The 23,045-nt window shown below is 44.8% G+C and overlaps 1 protein-coding gene across 1 annotated transcript in view; it reads left to right on the plus strand.

The window, feature by feature from the left end:
* Nucleotides 1–23,045, plus strand: part of wwox (WW domain containing oxidoreductase) — a 128,572-nt gene that overhangs the window by 14,179 nt on the left and 91,348 nt on the right. Inside the window, exon 6 of the mRNA XM_047596098.1 lies at nucleotides 22,613–22,701. Within this exon, the coding sequence (XP_047452054.1) occupies nucleotides 22,613–22,701 (89 nt within the window). The remainder of the gene's footprint in view (nucleotides 1–22,612; nucleotides 22,702–23,045) is intronic.

The following is a 23,045-nucleotide window of genomic DNA, read 5'->3' on the forward strand; positions in this document are numbered from 1 at the left end:
CGTTCACAGCGCGGGGCGGCGCGGTTCAGCGTAGCGCCCTGCGCGCCCACAGTGGGTGTAATAGCCGGGGGGGTGGGGGGGTGGGGGGGGGGTCGCTGATGGATAATAGGCAGGTCAGAACAGGCAGGAAGAGCCGGGGTCGGAGGGCTCATCCTTCCCAGCCAATCATGCTGTGTCCTGCCAAGAAACGGCCGCAGCATAAACAGAACAATGCACTTTTGCAGCAGATTCCTGGAAGAGAAAACCCCCGTCCCGCTGCTTTATCATTATCTAATGGGGAAGTATTTGTATTTAATACATTTAGCTGTTCATTCATTAATGGCTGACATTATTGTTTGGCACTTGATTTTATTACCTCTTTGTGTTTCTGCCAAGGGTTACTTACTTTCTTATTGTGTTTACGCTACTTACAGTTTTCATCCTCTCCTCCGCAGTCCTAATCTGAGAAGGGGCGCGTTATTGCCTCTGCCTCTTTGTGCCGTGAGGTGGAAACCCCTCCGCCGGGCTCATTAGGCGAGTTTAGAGTGGCGGAGAGGGGATAAACATTTACCTTATGATTGTGTTTTACAATAAGCCCGATGCTGGTTGCCTTTATAGAGTTCACAGGGGGCTGTTTTTACAGGCAGTGATGAAGCCACAGTAAAACCGCGGGATTAAGCAGCAGATGGGTGCCGGAAGAGATGGAGGGAGAGGAAGGCGGAGAAAGAGAGGCTATTAAGGGTGGTGACACAGGCACGCTCCTAAAAGCGAGATGCATTTGCGCGTTGATTCGTGATTATCTTGTTTTCGTTAGTGTCTGCACCCGTGTATATTCTGTACGGGAGCAGTATCTTACAAACCTACATATAAACTCTGCAGCTACATTACCGTTTTCCCATAGCCCCTTACCTATCCATCTTATATTCCACTCACAGCACAAGCAGGTTAAGTTGCTGGTTAGCAACGAAAGTGTTGCCTGCGTGCCAGAGATTTATTTTTCCTGATTGCCTTTAAAATTATGCTTATCTTTGACTCCAGTGCCTCCCTCAGAGAGGCGTAATGGACTCCCCTGAGATGTAACCCTCTACTAGGTGGGGCAACCAAGGCCCTTGGCCCCTGAGTAGAATACAACACACAAACATATGCATACGCGTGTGCCCTGGTCTTATTTTTTTAATAATTTCTTTTCTTTCTTTTTTTTTTTTTTAACCAAAATGCTCATTTTCCCCCCGCTGCCCCTTTCTGCAACACATGCTAATGAGATGCTTTGTAAGGGCGTTAATTAGCGAGTTAGTCGCTGATTGCTGTGCTTGTTTTTATTGTGTTGCACGTGTGTGTGTGTGTGTGTGTGTGTGTGGCGTGGGGTATTAATATGGCTGTGTGCCGCAGAGGAGAGTTCTGTCAGGGTCTGCTCTGGAACCAATTAGGCTAAAGCTCAGTGTCCACTGAGGCTGCTGGGAGAAAAAAAGAAAAAAAAAAAGCCTGCTGCTTGTAATGTCAAACAGCAACATTAACACAGGCCAGAGAGGCAGAGCGAGACAGGCAGACAGAGAGCTGATAAGCAGCGGTCATTCATACAGGCAGCCAGACCGATGATGGACAAAGAGTTCTTCAGCTCAGTATGAAAATCGGGCAAAGGATGCACTCTACCGCAAACTGCAATCTTCCCCATTTTTAGCAAGCCTTTAGATGTATATAATCTACCCATGTTTGCTGGTTTATTCTCGTGCTGTAGGATAATGTAACATCAGAATCAATGTGACACGCTGTTCCTTTTTAAAGCATCCGCTATTTCGGGTGGAGGTTTTTTAAAAGCAGAAATGGTCTTGAAAGACACACGGGAAGAAGTGCGGCGCAACCTCGCAGATGTCAGTACATAAAGTTCCTATACCTTCCTGACGCGCTCACGCTCGCTTCTCCCCGCCTGGCGCTTATGATTTATAAGAGACTGCCACATGTTTATGCGTCATGGCCTACATACGGCAGCGTGAGGTGGCAAAGTTAGAGATGAGTTCCTTCCAGCGAACTGCTCCCTCGTATGACTGCGTTCGCTTGGATACGTGCGCGCTTTCAGACCCTTTCCAGTCACCCCCCCCCATTCCTTTAACCTGAATCACGCTGCTTTGGAGAGGGGAAGCTGTTACGTGCTCGGGTGCACGGGCTGGGATCTGTCCCATTTGCCCAGTGCGTAACCTCCTGTGTCAGCCTGACAGGCCCTTTGCACCCGCTGGCCACCGTGCCACGCCACAGCCACGCTCCTCTCGTTGAGGCCGAGAGGAAGTGACACATGTGAAACGCTGACCTGGTCCGCTGCAGTCCCTCCGGGGCCTCAGGATGCTGCTCTTTTAGTCATTGTTCCCTTCTCCTCACTCACGCTGTAGATATTTTTTCCCTCTCTTTCAGAAAGGCCTCGAAGGACTCTCAACTCACCTTTTGGTTTCCAACCACTTTTTCTTCTACTTTCCACTCTAAAAGTGATTAAAGTAATTTTAGCCCATTTCCCAGGTCAGTGAGCAGGTCTGTAACACCCTCCTGACTTTCCGGAGAGTCCAGTAGATCCTAGTTAGCCCTTTTTGATCTTACATCTTGAAACATTTAAACTGAAACATTGTATTTATTTGTTTTTTAATTGTGATTTTATAACCATCTTAAATGTATGTCATTTAGCAAGCATATTTTCTGTAATTCTGAAAATGAGGCAGCGGCTAACAAGAAAACAACAGTTTCACAAACTTTATTTAATTAAAACACACTTACGTGTTTACAGTAATTTGGGATCACTGACGTGGTGCTGTTTCTTTCGTTTCTAAAGCGCATGCCGAGGTAATGTCTTCTGCGTACGGTTTTTGCTGAAATATCATGTTGAAGCTCAGATAAATCCGGCTTTGACTGATGTTGGTGACGTCAACGCTTGTGTTTAAGTAGCCCAACAGCCACTTTTCACATTGTCCCCAGACTGTGACAGCATTACACCTGCGCCTCCACCTCCCCCTGTTCCAGCTGCATCCACTAAATCACTCGTTCACCCCTTATTTCCGGGATGAGGCGTCGTGCAAATCGGTCTGTGTCTTTGCATATTAGTAGCATGTGTCCGCCTCTCCGGGGAGACCTTCTCATCTCCCTTTATTTACTTATTTGTTTGTTTTCTTCTTGCATACCAGCCTGTGAACTGGGAATAAAAAGGGCCCTGCCTTCCTCAGTTATTATCCACTTCAGCTTCACACTGAAGCGAGCAGAAAGGATGTATCGAAACGAAGGTGCAATTGTGATATGTAAATTTGATGAGCGTTTTTTTTTCTTTTCTCAAATTTACCCGGCTCTGTTTCCTCCGAACAAGCGACCACACAACGCAGGGGAGCCGCGATAAGATTTACTATAATATACTATTGAGCATTTCTTTACATTACACAGGTGACGCCTCCAATGCAGCTCGTGGGAATACTAAAGGAGGCTTTGTGTTGCGCAGACTGTTAGTATAAAAATGTAAGAGTTGAATACCTTGAAGTTTCACGGTAGTAAGCATTTTTACACGTGTGTGTGCGCATCCATGTAACACACGCCACAAGTTCAGCTCTTGACGTGCGCGCATGCATGCACGTTGCACGCGCACGCCCGTCCACATGGTGTGTATTTAAATGCTTGATTATGCATTTTGCATAGCTTTGGGACATGCATCACTCTTCCCAGACTGCTAATAAAGTGACCAGGGAGATGGGGAACCTAAATGAATCCTAAAGTGCCTGGCTTGCATTCCTCACTCTCTCCGCCGCTCTGCTTAGTTATTCCGGCCCGTCGTGAAAAGCTGTGCGCCGCTCAGCTCTGTTCCTCCTTATGTCTGTCTGCTGTAGCCAGGTGCTCTGTCTCCTGAAGAGGTGTGGTCTGCTCCTAATTGCCTGGACCACAGTGAACTATGGGCAAATGCTCTGTGTGAAGGAGCACCGCGGAGGAATAATTTTGAATAAATCACATAGTTAGCCGGTTGATATTTTCTGCTAAATAAGCACTTCAGCGGCCATCTCACAATGAGGTGTGAGCGTTAGAATGATGGGTCACTTGCCATAGGTCATGTTGGGGAGGATTTAAATGATTTAAATGATGTCGCTGCCACTGAAGGGGACAGGTTGAGGAAGGATGTGTAAGGCAGCACCTCTTTGTTGTTTGAACCTGACACATTCTCATCATTCTCTCTTTCGCTTCCCCCTCTGAAGGAGGGCCCATAGCCCTGGGATGAGGGCTCCTTATGATGAGAGGGGTGAGAGGTTGCTTGGATCCCTTTCACTCTTCCTCCTTCTCTTTTTCTCCCTGCCAGCAGAGAATGTTTTTTATTGAAGTCTGAGAAGTGCTGACCACAGGAAGACAAGTCCAGCTCACGCCGTAATGTTTTAAGTCAAGAGATGAGCCAGTGGTAATAAGCTGCAGCCAAATAGACTGAGGCTTGGTTGTCTGGCAAACAAGCAAACATAATAACGTTCAATGCAGAAACCATCTGGCACCTGACTATAACATTTATCTATCTATTACCCCGAGCGCTTTTAGCATCTTTAGCACAGTGAGATCCTATGATAAAGTTAATTAGGAAATGCAACAGGCTAATTAGATTTAATTCAGTTTTTGATGTTTGAAGCTGTTTCATCATCTTTCATTCGTTGCAGGAATGCATGTGTACGTATGCGGTTTCCCTACGTGTGTGCAGTTCACACACCAGAGAGAGTGGATGGGGGAAGAAGGACAAGGCGCCCCGTTAGTCAGTTTGTGTTTGTTGTGAAGGACGGAGGGATTGTCCCTTAACGAACAGACAAGTGCGTCACAACAAGTCAACAGCTGCCACGTCCGACCATTCTGACACTGATTTCAATGTCAAACCGATTAAAAGTAACACACAACTTTCTCCATAGTCAAGTGCCCTCTCCCTAAATGAATAAAAGGATGTTGGGAATAGGCAGTGTTTTTCTTCAGCACTAGGTTGACTAGAATGAGCTTTTCAAACAAAGATGTGACATTTAATCCGCAAAGAAACTTTTATATGTAGTATTTTGTTGTTATTTTCAATAATTTAATAAATCAGCATAAACTGCAGCATCTTTTTTTTTTTTTTTTTTTTTGCTGATGATGGCTGTGTCTCTGAGCCTTGTCTTATGTTTATAGGATATCCTCTGCAGTTAGGTCTCATGGAATTGATACCAGTGAAATGCTCCAGGCATTCGAACAATCCTGCCCCAGGCAGAGCTATCATTATTTTCTGGGAAGTTGGTGTGTGTGTGTGTGTGTGTGTGAGCATGTAAGTTTATATACATATATATCTGTGTGTTCGTATGTGCTTTGACACGGAGTTAACACTGGTTTACAGCTTAATCAGTCTGTGTAACTGAATGCATATTTATCAGAGAGAAAATTCATGCTAGAAGAATCAGGCTTCAGCCCATACATCATTATCAAACGCACATACGCGGCGCGCGCACGCCCTCCGACACACACAGAGACACGCGCTCGCACACAGGTCCACATTTCATTAGAGAGGCAGATTCAGCCGGCAGTAGATTAAAAACAACGTGTGTTTTTACAGGTCCATAAATCAAGCATGGGACGAGGGGGATTCATTTAGAGAACACCAGAGTCGTGGCGTAGTTGCCCTCACGTGACTAATGCTTAACTGCGTTACTTTGATACACTGCCTTTTTATTAGTTTCATTCTCTCTTTCCCCATATCAGTGATTATCTCTCAACTCACATATGACTTGCAGAGCAGGTTGGATGTTGTTGTTCATTTTTGTTGAACATCCTGACGATGAAACAGGCCGACCCCGTTCTGACCGGTGATTAAGCCCACACACTTGCAAATGATTAAACCTGCGGTCCAGGATTAATGTATCCTAATCTTACGCAGCTTTGTTACACGGGACTCTACGCCCACACTACACCTGCAGTTCTTTTCATTTTCAAGCGAGCTTCCCTGTTAGAGTCGTGGATGGAGGGCAGGCCTGTTAATCTTGATTACTGTTTGCGCTGCTCAGAGCAGTGCAGTGTTTTAACAGTGTGTGAAGCACGTTACCTATAAAATGTTTTGTTGTCCGGTGATGCTCTGGAGCGAATGCGGCACCACACACGCTCTTCCGCTTCGTCTGTCTTACAGCTACTGTCTGAGCTCCTCTACGGCTTAGCTGTGCACTCATGTGTTTGTGGGTGTGTAGTCCCCAGTTTGAGCCTGAGACCAGCGTTGACACACAAAAAAAGCAGGTGTAATTTCGCCTGCACTAAAACCCCAACAAGTGGCACCGGGGGAGAGAGGAGCATATTACAGGTTCAAGCGGCTATGCTTCCCTTTACCACAGAGGGCTACAAGCTCTCCTGACCTGTGACCAGGCATAGCCCTTGTGTGTGTTTGTGTGTGCGTGGAGTGAGGCTCAGAGGTGTCGGAGCTACCTCACTGTTTCCTTCATAGTGTACAGCGTTTATTAGGGTCTGGACCTGTTTGGGGGGCCGCAGGGCAATATTATTTCACATGTTCAAATTGAGAAATTAGAGTGTGTGTAGGTGTGTGTGTTTACTGTACAACTTTTAGATAACCAGCTCTATATGGATGCGGGTTAGAAGGTGAACAGGTTTGGTAGATACGTCAAATAACTCTGTAACTCTGTAATAAAACCTGCTGTAAACCAGTGAACACAGTTTGACTTTTGACCTCTAACTCCCCCAGTCACAGTGCTATATGTAGACCGCAGATTGATTCTGATGTGGGCCATGAAGAGCAAGTACAGTGGTTCAAACTCTCTTGAGCTTTTTGTTTCACATCTGCGGTCATAGATTGTCTGTGGCCGCAGTTTTTCCTGTGAACATTCAAACACACAAATATTTTCACTACATGATCATCTTGAATGAATAAACTGTAGACTAACTGATAGACAGGATTAAGGAGAAGCCAGCTCTGTACGACGGTTTGCAGCTTCCTAGCCTCACAGGTAATAGTGGCTCTTCCCCTTTTGGTTTCTGAGAGACTACTGGAAGATGAAGAATTATTTCCTGCCACCAGAACTGCCTTAATTACTTTCAACAAGGTGTTGGAAACATTCCTTTTGGTCCATATTAACATGATAGCATCACGCAGTTGCTGCAGATTTGTTGGCTGCACATCTATGATGCGAATCTCCTGTTCCACCACATCCCAAAGGTGCTCTACTGGATTGGTGACTGTGGGGGCCATTGGAGTACAGTGAACTCATTGTCATGTTCAAGAAACCAGTTTGAGATGATATGATGTTTGTGACATGGTGCATTATCCTGCTGGAAGTAGCCGTCAGAAGATGGGTCCACTGTGGTCATAAAGGGATGGACATGGTCAGCAACAATACTCAGGTAGACTGTGGCATTTAAACAAAAATATCACCACCACCAGCCTGAACCGTTGATACAAGGCAGGATGGATCCAATGCTTTCATGTTGTTTACGTCAAATTCTGACCCCAGGTCTTAGGTACAGTACATACACTTAAAAAGACATAGTTTTTGTTAATTCTAAATCACATCTACTCTTGACATTTACATCAGTTTTTTTGTAAAACACAGAGAGCTGTTGCAGGACAGGATAATTTGACAAGTCTTTGTCATTCCTACAGGTCTTTTTTTCCGGCAGTGAACGGTGAACCGAGATAATTGGTGCCTCTCATCTCTCCTCTGAAGGGCACCACCACCTATTAATACCGTGTCATGATGAATTAGCCCAAATAAATCCCTACACACAACAATGAATGATGAACTTACTGTATGTCTGCGTGAATTTATGTAGATATTTCCTTGAGTGACTCTGCCTCATTAATTTTCGGTAACCGGATCTCCATTAGGTTTGAATGAATGACCGAGAAGAGTCAAGTAGGCCAAGGGAGAGGACTGGACTGTGGCTCACAGTGGGGGGAAAAAAGCATCATGAGGGATGAAGGAGGAACAGAGTGTGGGTTAGGAGGCGGCTGGAAGGAGGAATCAGGTGAGGTTATGTCGGGGGGTGGGGGGTAAGCATGCTCATCTATTACTTCGCACAGCGGCCCAAGGGTCGGCTTCAGCAAGACTGATTCAAGGCTATTGGGTTTGGACTCCATCTCCCATAAATCCTGGCATGTGACGCTGATGGATGTGGGCCATAAAGCCTCCCGCTCTGACATGTGGAGAGCAACATGGAGAACCATGGGAAAATGTGAGTGCTCCAGGTTAATGTCAACGAGGCCTGGGAGTGAAAGGGGATGATGGAGAGACAGAAAGGCAGAGACAGCGAGAGATCAGAGGTGTGGAGAGGGGGATTTAGAAGATTGAGCTGGCCGAGAGCTGAATGTGAAGAAGCAGAGCGTTTGTGGGAACAATGTAACAGAATTTGCTGTGACATTTGCAATAATTCAGCTGTCATCATAGTGGTTTAAAGCTATGTTGCCTGGAGTGCAGTGGATAGTCCCATCGTGTTTGTAAGGGCATGGCACGACATGCAGGGAGTCGGACGCTTTCTGGTGTCAGGAGAGTCTCTGTGGCCCTAGTTTTTGTCGTGTGTCCCACTCTGTTGGCACCAGTTGGGCTCCGGTTGGTGGCTTTCCAGCCGATTGAGCATGCTGAATTTGCGGAACAAATTGGTGGTCCGAAACCAGAAAAACGTGATAATAGTAAGACAAGATTGGACACGACTTGTCCCATGTGTATGTTCATGTTATCTGAACATTCAAATATTCAAATATCTGCACAATCACATGGAAATCAAGAATTAATAAATCATAGATCAGCGGATTCAGGAGAGGCCAGATCTTTATGACTCGTTTGTAGCTCTTCCCAGCCTCCCAGCTAATAGCAGTTCTTCAGAAGGTCAGAAGGTCCATGTCCATGTTCATTCTCTGATAAGTCACAGCTGTTTTGGAGGCACAAGAGAGACCTACACGATATAAGGAAGATGGTCATATTTTTATACCTAATCAGTGTATGTGAGCCCGTTAACTCTAACGCTAAAATGTTTTGACTCCCGGACATTACAGTTGGCTCTCAGTATAATGTAATTTTCAGTTCTTTTCTTGTTTTTTTTATGTAGCATCAATAACAAATGACAGAACCCAGTGTCTGTCTGAAACTCACAGAGTAAAGACTAAGGAGATTGGAGCTAAGAAAAACTCCCTTTTGATGGGAGGAAACCTTTAACATGACCTAGTTCAGCTGTGGGAAACTTTGTTGCTGCTATTCTTGGATCCGATTTTTTGTGTGTCCGTCCCTTAAGACATAAAAATCTTTAAATATTTGCCGCACTCGCCTCCAGAGGTTTGTAAGTGCACTGTGTTTGTATTGTGTTTGTGCTCGTTTTGAATGACTTTGTCGGGTTTGACGCGTGACCAAGATGAATATAGCTCATTAAAAAAAAGCCATCTGATTATAATAGGCCCAAACACAGGAACTGCCGACATGGCTAGACAGGAAACGGAGACATGTATACTTCCTCATTAACAGAGCCCCATTTGGACCATAAAGCAAGATCCCAATTCGCACAAGGAAAATGCCCCGATTAGAGGGGTGGATGGGCATTGCTGCCCTAATGAAGCCTTCCCCCACAGTCATTTATGATATTGGTATGGGTGGTATGGTGACTAGACCATTGGGATGAACTGACGTACAGAGATATGGACTTGAGATAACAGAAGCAGTATATTTGTATGGGCGGGGGATTCGAGAGGGCCGGGGGAATGCATATCCACAACTCATTTGGACGAGTCAGTTTTACTAGGTTACGGCTAATGGAGATGAGCTTGTGTTAAACGCCAGGGGAGACGCTAATTTTACATAAAACCAGAAAGAGGTCTGAGACGTGTGTGCGGTCAGATTGTGTTTTCTTTATTCTGCTACGGTTTGCCGCAAAAGCTTCCGCTGTACAGACAGAAAAATAAATGACTGACAGTAATATCACTTAGCATTATCATGTTTTCTCTTTTAATTTACATTTTAATGAATTGATATGTTGCTTGGTTTACTCTTGCCGGGAAAAACTTCAGTCTAGATTTATTGAGTTTGAGGGCTTTTTTTTTGGCTTTTTTTTTTTGTTACTTAGGGGGGAAACTTTAATTCATACTCTCTGACAAATACTTGCAAATTAGAAACCTTTGGAAGCTTTTCATCCTTGTTTCAAGGGATTTTATGGGGGCCGCAATATTTTTGGGGAGAGTTATGGCGTGTTAATATACACAGTGTTTTAATTGCACAGGCTTTTGCAGAAATAGGTCGGAGAATGGGATTTCCATTGTATTTACGAGGCTTTGGGTTTTTGACCAGTGGTATTGTGCGTGCCTTACACTCATTATAGTGGTTTGTAAATAGCATGGCATTCTGACTTTGTAATTTTGGTGACGCTTTGGGTAAAGTTTCCTCTACAAACTATGAGTATCACTTTTGGTTCAGTTATAGAGGATACATTTAATTTGCAAAAAGTCTTTGAAAGGAAAATAAAGACATGTAAATATAGATTTTAAGGCCTAACAAAGGCTTTGGACAAATCTTAGGATAAACTGTTCCCCTCCCCTCCACTGTATCTTCCTCTCAGCTTCCTAATTTCTCACTTTTTCTTGTCCCACTCCTCATCACTCCCCCCCACCGCCATCGCCACAGGAGCTACCTGAGGCCCTTGTGTCCACCTCATTCATCACCTGGGTTTGATTCCTCTGCTTCCGGAGAGCGAGATGAAAAAACAGTTGAGGAAGAAGAGTAAAGAGTTATAACAAACCCTCTTCTGTTCTCTCTCCTCCTCTTTTTTTTTTTAACCTGCCTTCCTTCAGTGTGTGAGGGAGAGATGAATGCAGCCAGTGGAATTAATTGCACTCCGTTACTGAAGATCAGCAAGTTTGCACTGTTGGCGTGCTGATCTGCCATATGGCTGCCCACTAGGTGAACACTTTGATTAATGTTGCCCACTCCCCATTTTTCCCCACTAATATTTGATTCTGATACTGAAACTCAGCTCCACATTCTGAGTCTCTCCATCTTCAGTCCTCACTCTCCTCCTGTTTTCTCTTTTGTTTTACATTTTTTTTCTCTGTATTTTCTGCTAAAGTTTGGTTTCCACTCTCGCTCTTTCTCTTTTTAATCGCTGCTTTTCTGCGGACTTCTCGCACAAAGTCTTTGTGCGATGTGGCATCAACGTAGCCAGTGTGGAGTGTCGGTGAGATTAGAGGGGCGCAGAAAGGCCAGAGTGTTTGTGTAAGAGGGAGGTTTGGAGCTACGGGTACGTGTCCTTTGCAGTTGATTAGGCCCCTGGTGTGTTGAGGGCTTCTCTATTAGCCTCCTCAGCCTCTTGTCTTCTGCTGTGCACAGTGACTACTCTGTAGCCCAGAGGTCTTAGACACACACACACACACACACACACAAGCCATGCACACAGTCAGATAGGACACTGCGCTGGGGTCCAGGCAGTAACAAGGAGGTGAACAGATGCTGGAGTCACAATATCAATAGGGCTGACTGTAGGTAATAATACCTTAGCAGGGTTCAGCCATGAGACAGCGCTAACTAGAGAGGCAACTCTCAAGTGGAGCATTCGCTATCTGCAAATCACACCACGTAGCTGTGTGTGTGTGTGTGTGTGTGTGTGTGTGTGTGTGGTTGTTTGCTGGTGTACATACTCCCATTACATGTTGGAGAGCGTCTGGTTTTGCTGCAGGGGTGCAGTGGGACGGTGTCAACGACATCATCAGCTCCGAGATAAAATGTTCTCACCTAAGGTCACAAGTTCAAGTTTGTTTTCTTTCTTTCTTTTTTTTTTTTTGTTCCTGCTGCTATAATGAGGCAGCAATACAGAACACCATGCAGACATCTACGCCGGAAGATCTATTACAATCACAGGGGTGCTTTGTTTTCCCTCTGTTTTATGGCCCGTTCTTGCTGCTCATCTATTTTGGTCTTCTTCAGTCTTGTTAAGTGCCGCCATTCTCCAGTGTTTGGATGTGGCCCAGAGGGCCCTTAGCGAGACCAGGGGCTGGGAATGAGCTGTGAGCCCCAGCCAGGGGGTGCCCATGGTAGGCTGCCAGTCCCACTAAATCTCCCTGATTACCCGGGGTGGCTGTGGCGTGATGGGGGTGTTACCAAGGTGGTGGGCTCTCCAAAGAGGCTGATTGAGATGCAAATGGAGCCCATAACTCAGAGGTAATGCCGACCTGAGCACCCTTTGCCTCGTCCGTTTCTTTGCTCACCTCACTCTCCCATCACTCCCCATTTACTCCAGCGAAGGAGGGGCCGCTATTGTTTCCGGATAAAGTTAGATATTCGTCATAGGAAGGGAGAAGGGATGCTTTGTGCGCTAATGGCTAAAAGTGGTAATGTATTTTGATTGAGGCTTTGATTTAAGAGGATACCGATCACAATCAGATAAGTGCACATACTTCTGTGTCTTGAACCTGAAGATGTCAAAATCTGCTTCTGTTTCATAGACAGAACAGACAGTAAAGTGAGGAACTCTGGGCTTACCAGTAGAAAGGTGGAATGAACAGGAGGGGTGGGGTAGGGTGGGGTGGATGGGGGGGAGTAATTGCACAGTCCTTTGCTGAATTGTTCTGTGGATGCAAATTTAAATCCCTCCTATTATTTTAATAATCTGCCTTTTACTGCTTGTGCTCGGATCATTTGTTTGCAAACCAGGTTATTTGGAGAGGGAGGCTCGGGGGTAATTTCATGCTTTGGAGCATTTATATCTATAACTTAATGAGGAGAGGGCCTGTTGTTTCCTGGTAATACACTGCTAGAGGGGAGCAAACTTTTTACTCTCTGTTTAGGGTACTGTTAGAGGGCAATAACGTGGGATTACTCCGACGGAATTAAGGAGCAAACTGTAGAGAGACCTAACGCAGCTTTGGGTGAGAGACCAAACTTAATACTGATGTTTTATTCAGGGTTTTTTTTTTTTTTTTTGGTTCACGGGATATACCATATGAGATGGGCTTTCCCATTTGCCCACTTCACAATAAGCTCAAGCAGATTTCTTCAAAGATTCCCTTGCATTTGAGCTTCCTCCATCCCCAGCTGCCTCCTTAGCGGGCTCCGTCTGCTTTTATTTCTCTGTGCATTTTCCTTACTCTCTCAGTGATCTAAACTTCCTAAGATGTCTGTGCAATTTGTCGTCTGTCGCTATGAAATTCAGATGTGTCTCTTGCTTATTGTCACTCGGACCGTGCCAGGGCAGGAAGTCAGCCCGGTGGTCCAGCTTGAACTCGATTTAACAGAACCTTAATGCGTTTAGCTGAGGGACAAGAGGAAGACCCGTCGTCTACACACAGTCTTGTGAGATGATCGGGATTGTTAATGTAGTTACGTTCCTTCAGTGGAGCCAAAGACATTGTGGGGATGGAGTGATGGAGGGAGAAGGTGTGCGTCCTCTTCCTCTTCTTCTTCTTTCTCCTCCTCCTCCGCTGTCATTCCTTTGCTCCTCTGTTCCCCCGTGAAGGACTCCTCTTTCGGCAAATTGAATCAGACTGCATGAATTAAAGCAATAATTCAATTTGTTTACAAGGCATCATTTATTCTCTGTCATGCCAGCGCTCCTCTGACAATCTGTGGCTCGCTGACCCCCGACCTTTGCCGAGGTCACGTGACGCATTTATTACATTGTTCAACGAGAGTCTTTCAGGCCATTATCGGGTGACAAGGGGCTAAAGACGCATGATGAGAATCCTATTATTCAAATTTTAACAGAATGCAAAAACTGCTTGACCTTATCAGCCGACAGGATAGATCACATGACGGGTGCTTGAACAGCTGAGTTTGGTTGTCATGAATGTGCTTATGAGGTGAAAATTACAACAATAGCAATAATCCGTCCAGCCGTTATCTGTCACCGTATCACAGAGTTGCTGCGGGGAAACGTGCATGTTTCTAGGCTGTGGGAATAAGAGCACCCAGACAGATGACAGTGCTATAAGAAAAAGAATAAAAACAGGGATGGGTAAGGTTAAGGTTTTATTTATTCTATTTATTTATTTGAAACGGTGCCTGAACCCTTGCTTAAAGAATTAAAATAGTACGAACTTTGTCTAAAAACAGTGCCTTTTTATTTTTTAAGGACTTTTGTGACTCGCAAGTTGAACATAGTACTAATTTAAATACACCTGAGAAATAAATGAACCAATGTAAAATAAAACTCACAGCAAACCATCATAATGATCATAATAAAAAGAGTGGCGTGGGGTCTGGCAGGCTATCAAAGACGGTACATTGCTAAGCTTTAAAAAAAAAAATAAATAAATAAAAAAAATCGTCAGCAGATGTTTAATCATATTCGAGGTGTTGTCTCCCCTGCACAATATCTCCTTTGATCACTTGTTGCAAGTTGTCCATGTCTCTTTTTGGGGTGAAGTACAGCCAGACTTTACATTACCCCAGATTTGCACCGTCTGGACGCGTCAGCAGCACATACTTAAGTGGAGCCCATGCAGGTGAAAAACTGGCGTGACCATGTGTAGTGTCGGCACAGCAATAGGACTCAGGGGTGGTAGTTAAAAATTCAGTGGCTCAGATTTTTTAAATTCTTTTTTTAGTACATTACAGTAGGGCTGGGTGGTATACCGGACAGAATACCGGTATTTTTTTCCATTATGATATGAATTTTTAATATTTGATTACACAACATTCAGAACGCTGCCCAGCGAGATGCTTTTTCTGACTGGACCATTTTAAATGTAGCGCTTCTAAACACACGTGGTGCGACTGCATCACTGTGAGGCGTGGTGAAGATGGAAAGTCAAAAAGATAAATAAAGCAGCAGAACAAGCAAGGACTTCTGCCAAAAAATAGGTGCCGTTTCCTTTGTACGGGTTTATTTTAGGTTTCTGCTTTGGATGACATGTCCCCGGCTAAAATGTCCCCAATTTTAAATTTTTAAAGAATGAGAAAAAAATGTTGCGGGCAGAATACAATTGTTATGGTAGCCGGTCGCACTGCTATTGACATTAAAGATGTAGCAGTTTAAATATGTTTAAATATGAATAAATTTATCAATAAATTAAACCTAAATTGTCCTGTTTTTTCATTTCATCTTGATAACATTTAATTATTTTTTAAAATTTATGTTATATTTTTAATCTCTGAGCTGTAAATGTCCCCAGATTTTCACATCAGCATGCAGTGCTAACACGGGGCCATGGAAACCTGTTCATTATTCGACCTGTTTATTATAACCTGTGATTACTTATTTAAATTTGGACATTTTCAGTAGAAAATGTAAACATGTTATGCATGAAAAATAAAAATACCGTGATATACATTTTTGGTCATACCACCCAGCCCTACATTACAGTAAATAAACTAAACGTATATTGGCTCCTATCACAAAGAAAAACACAGAAAAACTAAAACAGCTTTATATATTAATAAATAACTAGCTTGAAATTGAAATATCTTTCTAAATAGGTCTTAAAAAAAAAACAAAAAACAAAAACAGAAATCCCTTCTCAGTTATGGAAAGTACTTCCAGACAGCAGACGCATTTCTTCACCTTCTGTGAACACAGTGAAACAAATACAAAACCATCTGGTTCAATTTGACCTCATCATTTAAAAAAAAAATGAACTCGACCTCTTGATTTGCCTCTTTTATATTCCCCATGTATGCGTACTTATTATCCCGGGTCAGACTTCTGTTCATTCAGTTGTTCCACTGGTAATCATAACACAGTATCACCACCGCGTGATGAAGATTTTCTATCAGAGAGGGAAGAGAAAAAGCCACCATCTGTCGTATTTCCTGAATAAACTGTTGTGACAGTGGAAAATGGTAAGCAGTTTAGAACATGGCCAAACAAAAGAGCTTTTAATCAAAGTGCGTACCAGACCCTGCGGAGTATGAAACACTCCCTCATCAAAAGGCCTATTATACACTTACTCACATCAAAGGCCTCCACGTTTCTTAATTGCCAGATTCTTTTCTTATTCAATTATGTTGTGCTTATGTTTTTACAAAGCTGATACAAAAAGGGCTTTGGTAACCGACTCAAAGGGGTTTAATTTATTATCTCCGTGCAGCTATGTGCGCTCACTACAACACGTTTGTGTAGATGCCTGCATTTCTGCTCGTGCTCGTGCTTCCTCACCGGGTCCTCGGGATACCGAGACGATACGGGAAGAAATTAAAACAGTGTAAAACTATCAGGTTTAGATAAAGCAATCATATTACAGCCTCACTTTGAAAAGAGCACATAATTTTTGTGCTTGAGAGAGGCGAGCTTTATTGCTGACACTTCCGAATGGAAAGTTGTTTATACAGTGTAAGTGCACGAGGTCTAGGAGTTTTTCTCCGTCTTTATTGTTATCTAACCACAGCGTAATCAGCATCTAAGCCCGCTTGTGCCGCGCAGCCGGTCGCTAAAGTCCCCGTGCGGAATTGCAAAATAAGTTGGGTGTAAATATGTAATTGCCAGTGCTTATTCTGAGATCTGAAATATTAGGGGGCAATATGGATCGCATTAAAATCCTGGTTGTTAGGGGTATCGGTTACACTGAAGACATGCAGGAAAATGTGCACTGTCTGCGAATCTGGCGGAGATGGAGTGGGTAAGATGAGGGGGGAGATAGGGGCAGGACGGGGGGAGAGAGTGAGGAAATGGAGAGGAAGAGGCTGAGAGGAAGAGGAGAGGAAGATGAAAATCTCTTGATGTCTTTCTGAGAACATAGACACATTATTTAAATCTCCATCACTTTTTAATGTAAATCTGATCAGGCTCTGCCCTGGATGAAGGAGGGGAGAAGTGAAGGCGCACACACACACACACACACACACACTGACAGAGACGGACTGAGAGGCGATTTATAATACTGTTAGGATTGAAAGCTGGATGTTACCGTCACACTTCATCCTCGATAGAACACAAAACACTTCTGAAAAGATATTAGGCGTCCTTTGCCCTAATGAAAAAAAAAAAAAAACTCTCACACAGTCTGGCTGTGGAATATTCTGCGTTTGTATATAGGGTCACATGTGTAAGTTTGTATGCGTGTGCGTGTATGTGTGCGTTTTGTGTGGAATCTGATATCTGCCTCAGGCCCCATGGCCCTGGTCTGTCTGCATCCGAAAAGCAAACTCTGCAATTATGATGACCGCCCTGTCCTTTTCATTTCCCATCTCCGTCTCTCTCTCTCTCTCTTTCTGTCGCTCCCTCTGCACGTCTGTCCTTCTCTTTTCCTCTCTCTGTCTTTATTTCTCTCGTACGTCGACCGTTCTGTAACTTTGGGAGGTAAAGGAATTCTCACGGTTGATTAAATGCAAATAGAAAAACCATCTCGTACTTCTTCCTTTTTTCTATATTGTTCTGCATCAGACTTTTCTTTGCAGTAAAGTCATTTGTTTGTTTTGCATGATTCAAATCAGCTCCAATTTAAACCATGTCTATAATTACACCCCACATGTATGTCTTACACGTGTTATCGAGTCACATTTTAACATCACAAATTCACTTTTCAGATTTACGTCATGTTCTAAAACACGTAGTTTACTCGCTGCCTGTAACAGATCTGTTCTGATCCGTTCACTTCCATCACCGGAAACGATTGTGCTTTTTACCTCGCTGAATTTATTTGACGGTTAAAGTTAACAGTTAACAAATGCAGATTTTGAGAATCTGTGACGAGCTTGTAAAAACACAATGCGTTGCCATAAAGTAAATTAAATAACGCCGCGGTATATAAAGCGCCAATAAAGGCCGCTTCACCTCGACCGGCTATAATATTAAAACTCCGCTCACACGTTAATGCATCCGTGTTAATAATCCTGTAATATGAAATGTAATTATCCAACGCCACCGTTTTGTCTGCTTAATTAGTCCTTGTTGTTTATTTAAAGTACATGTTGCTACTAAAACACTGTCAGATTTTAATGAAAGAGTTGGAATGGGGGGTTATTAAAAGGTTGTTTTATTGTTAATTTCACTCAGTTAAATAGTTTTTTTTCTCCACTAGTAATTACATGTTGCTATGTCTTCTTTTTTTGTTATTGTTTCTCTGCAGCCTCTGCACGACACGAGTGACGGATTAAGAGATTGACGTGCCTCCCAATTACGCGTGTTTCATTAATTACGGTTATTTACGCCGCGTTTGCTGACGTGCCCTCGCCTTATTGTGCTGCTGAGTGGACGCGTGTCAGCGAGGCCCCAGCCTCTTCCTCCCCGCATGTGGGCGTGGGTCAAGCGCCCCTCGTGTCCACGTTGAGAGCGTCGGCACGTACGCGGCTCATTCTTCACGTTCCTCATCTGGAAAAATCGGCCCGTGTCCTTCCTTCACCTTTCCCATATCTGCCCCTGCAATTGCTTGATTTGTAACTTGATTTCAGGAAAGGGAAAACCTGTAGATTATCCAGCTTTCATTAGAGAGGTGGTGGTGGGTGGGTGGGGGGGGAAACCCAGTCCGCGTCAGAGAAAGAAGAAATCAATTTAATACAGACTTAACTGGAGGAAATTGCATATTCTGCCTGTATGTGCTGAACAGGCACTTTCTCTTCCTCACCAGAGACCTGCCTCCCTATTAATTGCAGCGTGCGTGCGCGTCAGTGAGCATGTGGTTCGCCCGCGTGCTTGTGCGCGCCAATTTGTTTGTTTGTGTGTGTTTGTGTTTGTAATGTGCGGGACGCATGCATTCATTTGTGCGCCGGGTGCTTGAATCCATGTTTTCCTGAGTGTGTGTGTGTGTGTGTGCGCAGTGTCTTTGTCTGCGTGTGTGGAGGTCGGTTCTCAGACCTGTGGTAGGGCACCCAGCCAGATGTGTCTGTTTCTTTATTTGCGCTGTGCATGTGCGTTCCCTGCACGTGGTGTGTGTCCATATTTCTTTGTTGGTGTACGGGCGCGTGCATAAGCACCGGCGCATGTGACTTAGCCAGGTGGAGAGGAGATTGGTTGGTATTTATGAACAAACGTCATAATTGTGACAGGATGATATACGACCTGCACATTCCACAGTTTCCACCCCTCCTTCCCTTTCTCTTTTTCTTTCTGCTAAAAATATATATCTATGATAGGAGTCTTAAAAGCTGATGACCAATTTGGTGCGGTGTGTTGCGGACAAGGTCATGGAGATCTGAGTTCCTCTGTGTTCCTCCCTCCGAGGCCTGTTCTAATCTACAGAGCAAGAAGAGGGGCTCAAAGTCATTTCTCTAATTGCTTTTATAAGGTGCCCTTTTCACACGGTGTCTTCCCTGCTCATTCACTTTCATCGCCATTACAACACCTTACCTCCGCACCTGCTGGCGAAGGTGCATCCGTGTAATATTGCTGTGTGTTTGCACTGATGCTAGGAATCGCATTTGTAAAAAACAAAAAAAACAACACTTCCAACTACAGAAACGGTCCATCTTTTGTCTTCCCCTCCTCACTTCACCATCCTTCTCCGCGTCCGAGGTGTTAACCGGGGTCTGCGGGGTAAGTGTTTTCTATATATGGGAGGGGTTTACTTTTGATTCCTTAAGTGTTGTCCCTGCATTGGTGATCTATAAGGGGTGCCGAGGTGGTGAGCAGCGCAAGGTGAGGGAAGATGGAAACAGGGGTTAAAGTATGAGAGTGAAGGCTGGGAAGGGATAAGGGGAGAGGGGGATGAGATTGAGCCTAGTGCATTAAGACAGTGTATTATTTGGCGGTTCCACTTGCTTGCGTCCATTAGGGGTGGCGGCTGTGCTATTAAAGGGGTCAGCGAAGTGTATGTACCTGTGCGTGCATGTGTGTGTGTGTGTGTGTAGGCCTACATGTGTGCGTTTTAAGAGTTAGCAGAGTGGTCCAGTGTCTTATCGAACAGGATGGGGCTCCCCCCTGCTCTAATACTTCTTCATTTTATTGGATTGGATGGCCCCAGTTATAATTGTATTAGAGCCACCACCCCCCGTCCCCACCTCCGTCATCCCCTCGTTCCACATCTTCCTCCACCGCGGTGAGCGCACGTCTTTCCCCGGTACGTGGGGAAAACACCCGGAGAGGCAAGGAGAACCTCAGCGGTGGCTCCAACTAACTCCACTTAAGCAGGCAAAGGTTAACTATTTCCCTCCGTCCCCGCTCTTGGCCCGCTCCTTGGCGCCTTCCTTCCCCACCAGTGAAAGTCATGGAGGTCGTTGTGATGTTAGGCAGCTGCTCTCGGTGCAGTTGGACGGAGGTGCGGGTGGAAGGTGAGAGGTGGTGAGCAGCGGAGGAGTGGAAGGCTGAGGAGTCAGATGCCCGTGTTACCTTTGCGGCGACCTTGCCGATATCTCTCGCGCTGCCGCGAGGACGCACTGTTTACTGCGTTTTTAGCTTTTCCAGCTTATTTACATGTGTTTCATTCATAATTAGCCTCTCGCTTTTTAAACGGAGCAATAGGTTGTGTGTAGCTGGGGGCGGTGAGCTCCGTCACCCCGAGCCGAGCTCTGTGGTGTTGCACACTCAGCGATTGCTCCGGAGTTAACCAGAGAGGCTTCGCTGCCTCTCACTTTTCCTTTGCCCTTGAAGAGACCAGGAGTTGTCAGGGTCCTCATAAAAACCCTGAACGATTGCGTCTTTGCGTTCTCCCTGTCTTTTTCCACCCTTTTTTTTTTCCTTCTTCTCCTTCCAAAACCTGGCCATCTGTCTAATTGTTCACCTCCATCGCTTTAATGCTTTTTACATGCTTTTTCCCCCTCTTTCCAGGCAATAAACTTTATTTTCTTCGCAAGACTTCAATCTGCAGGGGGAGGGGAGGCAGGCGGGCAAGCAGGCTGCTCACCTTCTCCCTGCTGGATTTGCTCCAGTGCCCCCCACCCCCTTCCCTCCACCCCCCTTTCAACCCCCCTCCGTCTTCCCTCTGGTCTCCCATTACTCCATCTCTCCTTCCCTTTTCCTCCACGTCTCTAGAGAAGGGGATGTGTGTTCGTCAAGCTGACACCTGCTCTCATCTTCTCTGCTGGTCATACTCGCATGGAGAGCTATCCTGTTGAGGAGGCCTTATAGTGACCTGTTAATTATCACGTTGCTGCCTGCTCTGACCTTGTTTGGAAGTAATGTCTCATTTTTCTCGCGGTAAAAAGAAGATTTTTTTTGCATAACACAGATATCGCACAAATCACATATCCTCCTCTTACTCTTGGTGATCAGATATTTCTTTACAAATAACCTCTGTGCACTTTACCCTCCTTTCCGTTATGTGTGTGTGCGCTACGTGAAAGTGGCATGGGGCGTAAATGCATATTGCACATACAAGTCATTAAATTAGACAGTTGTCTCCTCTCACCTGTGATTACTGCTGTGTGCAGATCATATAAGCAGGTACCCTATAATCATATCTATAATAGCCATAATCAGCCCTTTAATGCTCTGTAATAGCATCCATATAATGGTATAGAGTGGCATCCTGAGAATAATTCAGGCATAGATAATGGTGTGATAGCGTGGTTTTACCCTTGAGTCACAACATTGAATTTGTTGTGTGCGCGTGTGGGGGGGCGTGCGTGTGCTTGTGTATGCATGCATAAATACACCCTAGGGCAGTTAAGGTGTCTGTAAAATGCCTGAAGAATCACATTTCCATCAGAAGGAGCTCTTAACCCTTTCTTGTTTTCTTTGTGCTCACTGCTCCATGGAGCGTCCTTGCTGCGGGTGTCATGTATACTTAGCTCTGTGGAGACGCAGACACGCGGAGCAAAGACGTCCGCGTCATGTGACGCCCGCAGACGGGAGATCAGATCAGTGGAAAAGGCTGACAGGGGAGCAGTGGTGGTGGCGGCGGCGGTGGTAGCGGATTGGAGAGCAGAACGCTCTTCCGGGGTGTAACGTGAGCCGACCGAGTTCTTCGGGGATCGTGAGCAGGACGGAGGAGAGCGGTGGCTCTCAGGAACACCTGGTGCCACTGAACCCAGAGATCAGAGCGCTCCTTCGTTGGCGCTGCGTCTCAGTTCTTGCCGAACGCGCTTGTGCTAACGCGTGCCAAGCTCCCATGTGACCTCATCTGTTTTTACATAGATTGAACCCAGCCCAGTCTATTGCGGGTCTGTGCTGATAAAGAGAAATAGGAAAGAAAAAGAAAAAGACTTGACAAGAGATCTGCTCATCTTGGCCTGTGTGCGTCCCTGCTGTGGCCTTTGCCCCCCAGCTGAATGTTACACCTCGATGGAGAGGATGATGAATATTTAGCTGCAGAATCTTCTGCGGTGTGTAAATACAGCTATGCATTCACTTCTTAAGCCATTTATCTTTTTCCCCGCTCTGTTCTTATCCTCACCCCCATCACCCAACATATGGTGTAAGATGTGCCACACGCACAACGACATAAACGCACACACCGTCACAACCTTCTTAGAGTTCTTAGAAGTCCTGGACTGTATATAGAAGCATCTTTTTATTTATTTATTTATTTTTTTTTTTGCAAAACCATCCTCAACTAAGTAATATTCAAGTCTGGTAGGAGAAAAATCCCCACAAACAAAGTAAATACAGACAGACAGAGCTGCGGCAGAAGCTGCAATACGCGTTCTGTGTGTTGTTCACGCACAGGGAGGTCAATTAGGATGAAATGTCATGCCTTTTTAATTGCTGAGCCCAAACCCTGCGATCGCTGTTTTAATTAAAAGTGATGACAGTCATGAAAAACTATACTCAACGACGGGGATTCTGTAGCTTGCTGTTTGTTGCAATCACATTTTTTTGTTGTTGTTGTTTTCTGTTTTAACAGCACAAAGCAAGAGTAGAGGCCATGATGTGCAACCTGGCTTCCTTCCGCAGTGTCCGGGAGTTCGCCGAGTCTTTCAAGGCCACGAAACTGTGAGTATCACACCACAGCATTTATTTTATTTAAGTTATCGCATCGACATTTTCCTTTTTTTGTGTTTTTTTCAAACATGTGTGATGGTACGATCAGGATCAGGAGTATTTTAATAATTCATTTTAGGAAACCTTTGCCCAAAATAATGTACCATTTGGATTTCATTATATTTAAATTAAACAACTGGATCAACCAGTCAGAGCCATTTTATTTTTGTCACTAGTTCAACTCCATGGCGCTTCATCTTGAGTGAAGTATTTCCACACACTTGATGAACCGCCACTAGTTTGATGCAGAGACCCACTCGTGACTATGTTATTATTGTCATGTGATCCTGCATTAG

This window comes from Mugil cephalus, chromosome 10 (genome assembly GCF_022458985.1).
Source record: "Mugil cephalus isolate CIBA_MC_2020 chromosome 10, CIBA_Mcephalus_1.1, whole genome shotgun sequence".
Taxonomy (NCBI): Eukaryota; Metazoa; Chordata; class Actinopteri; order Mugiliformes; family Mugilidae; genus Mugil; species Mugil cephalus.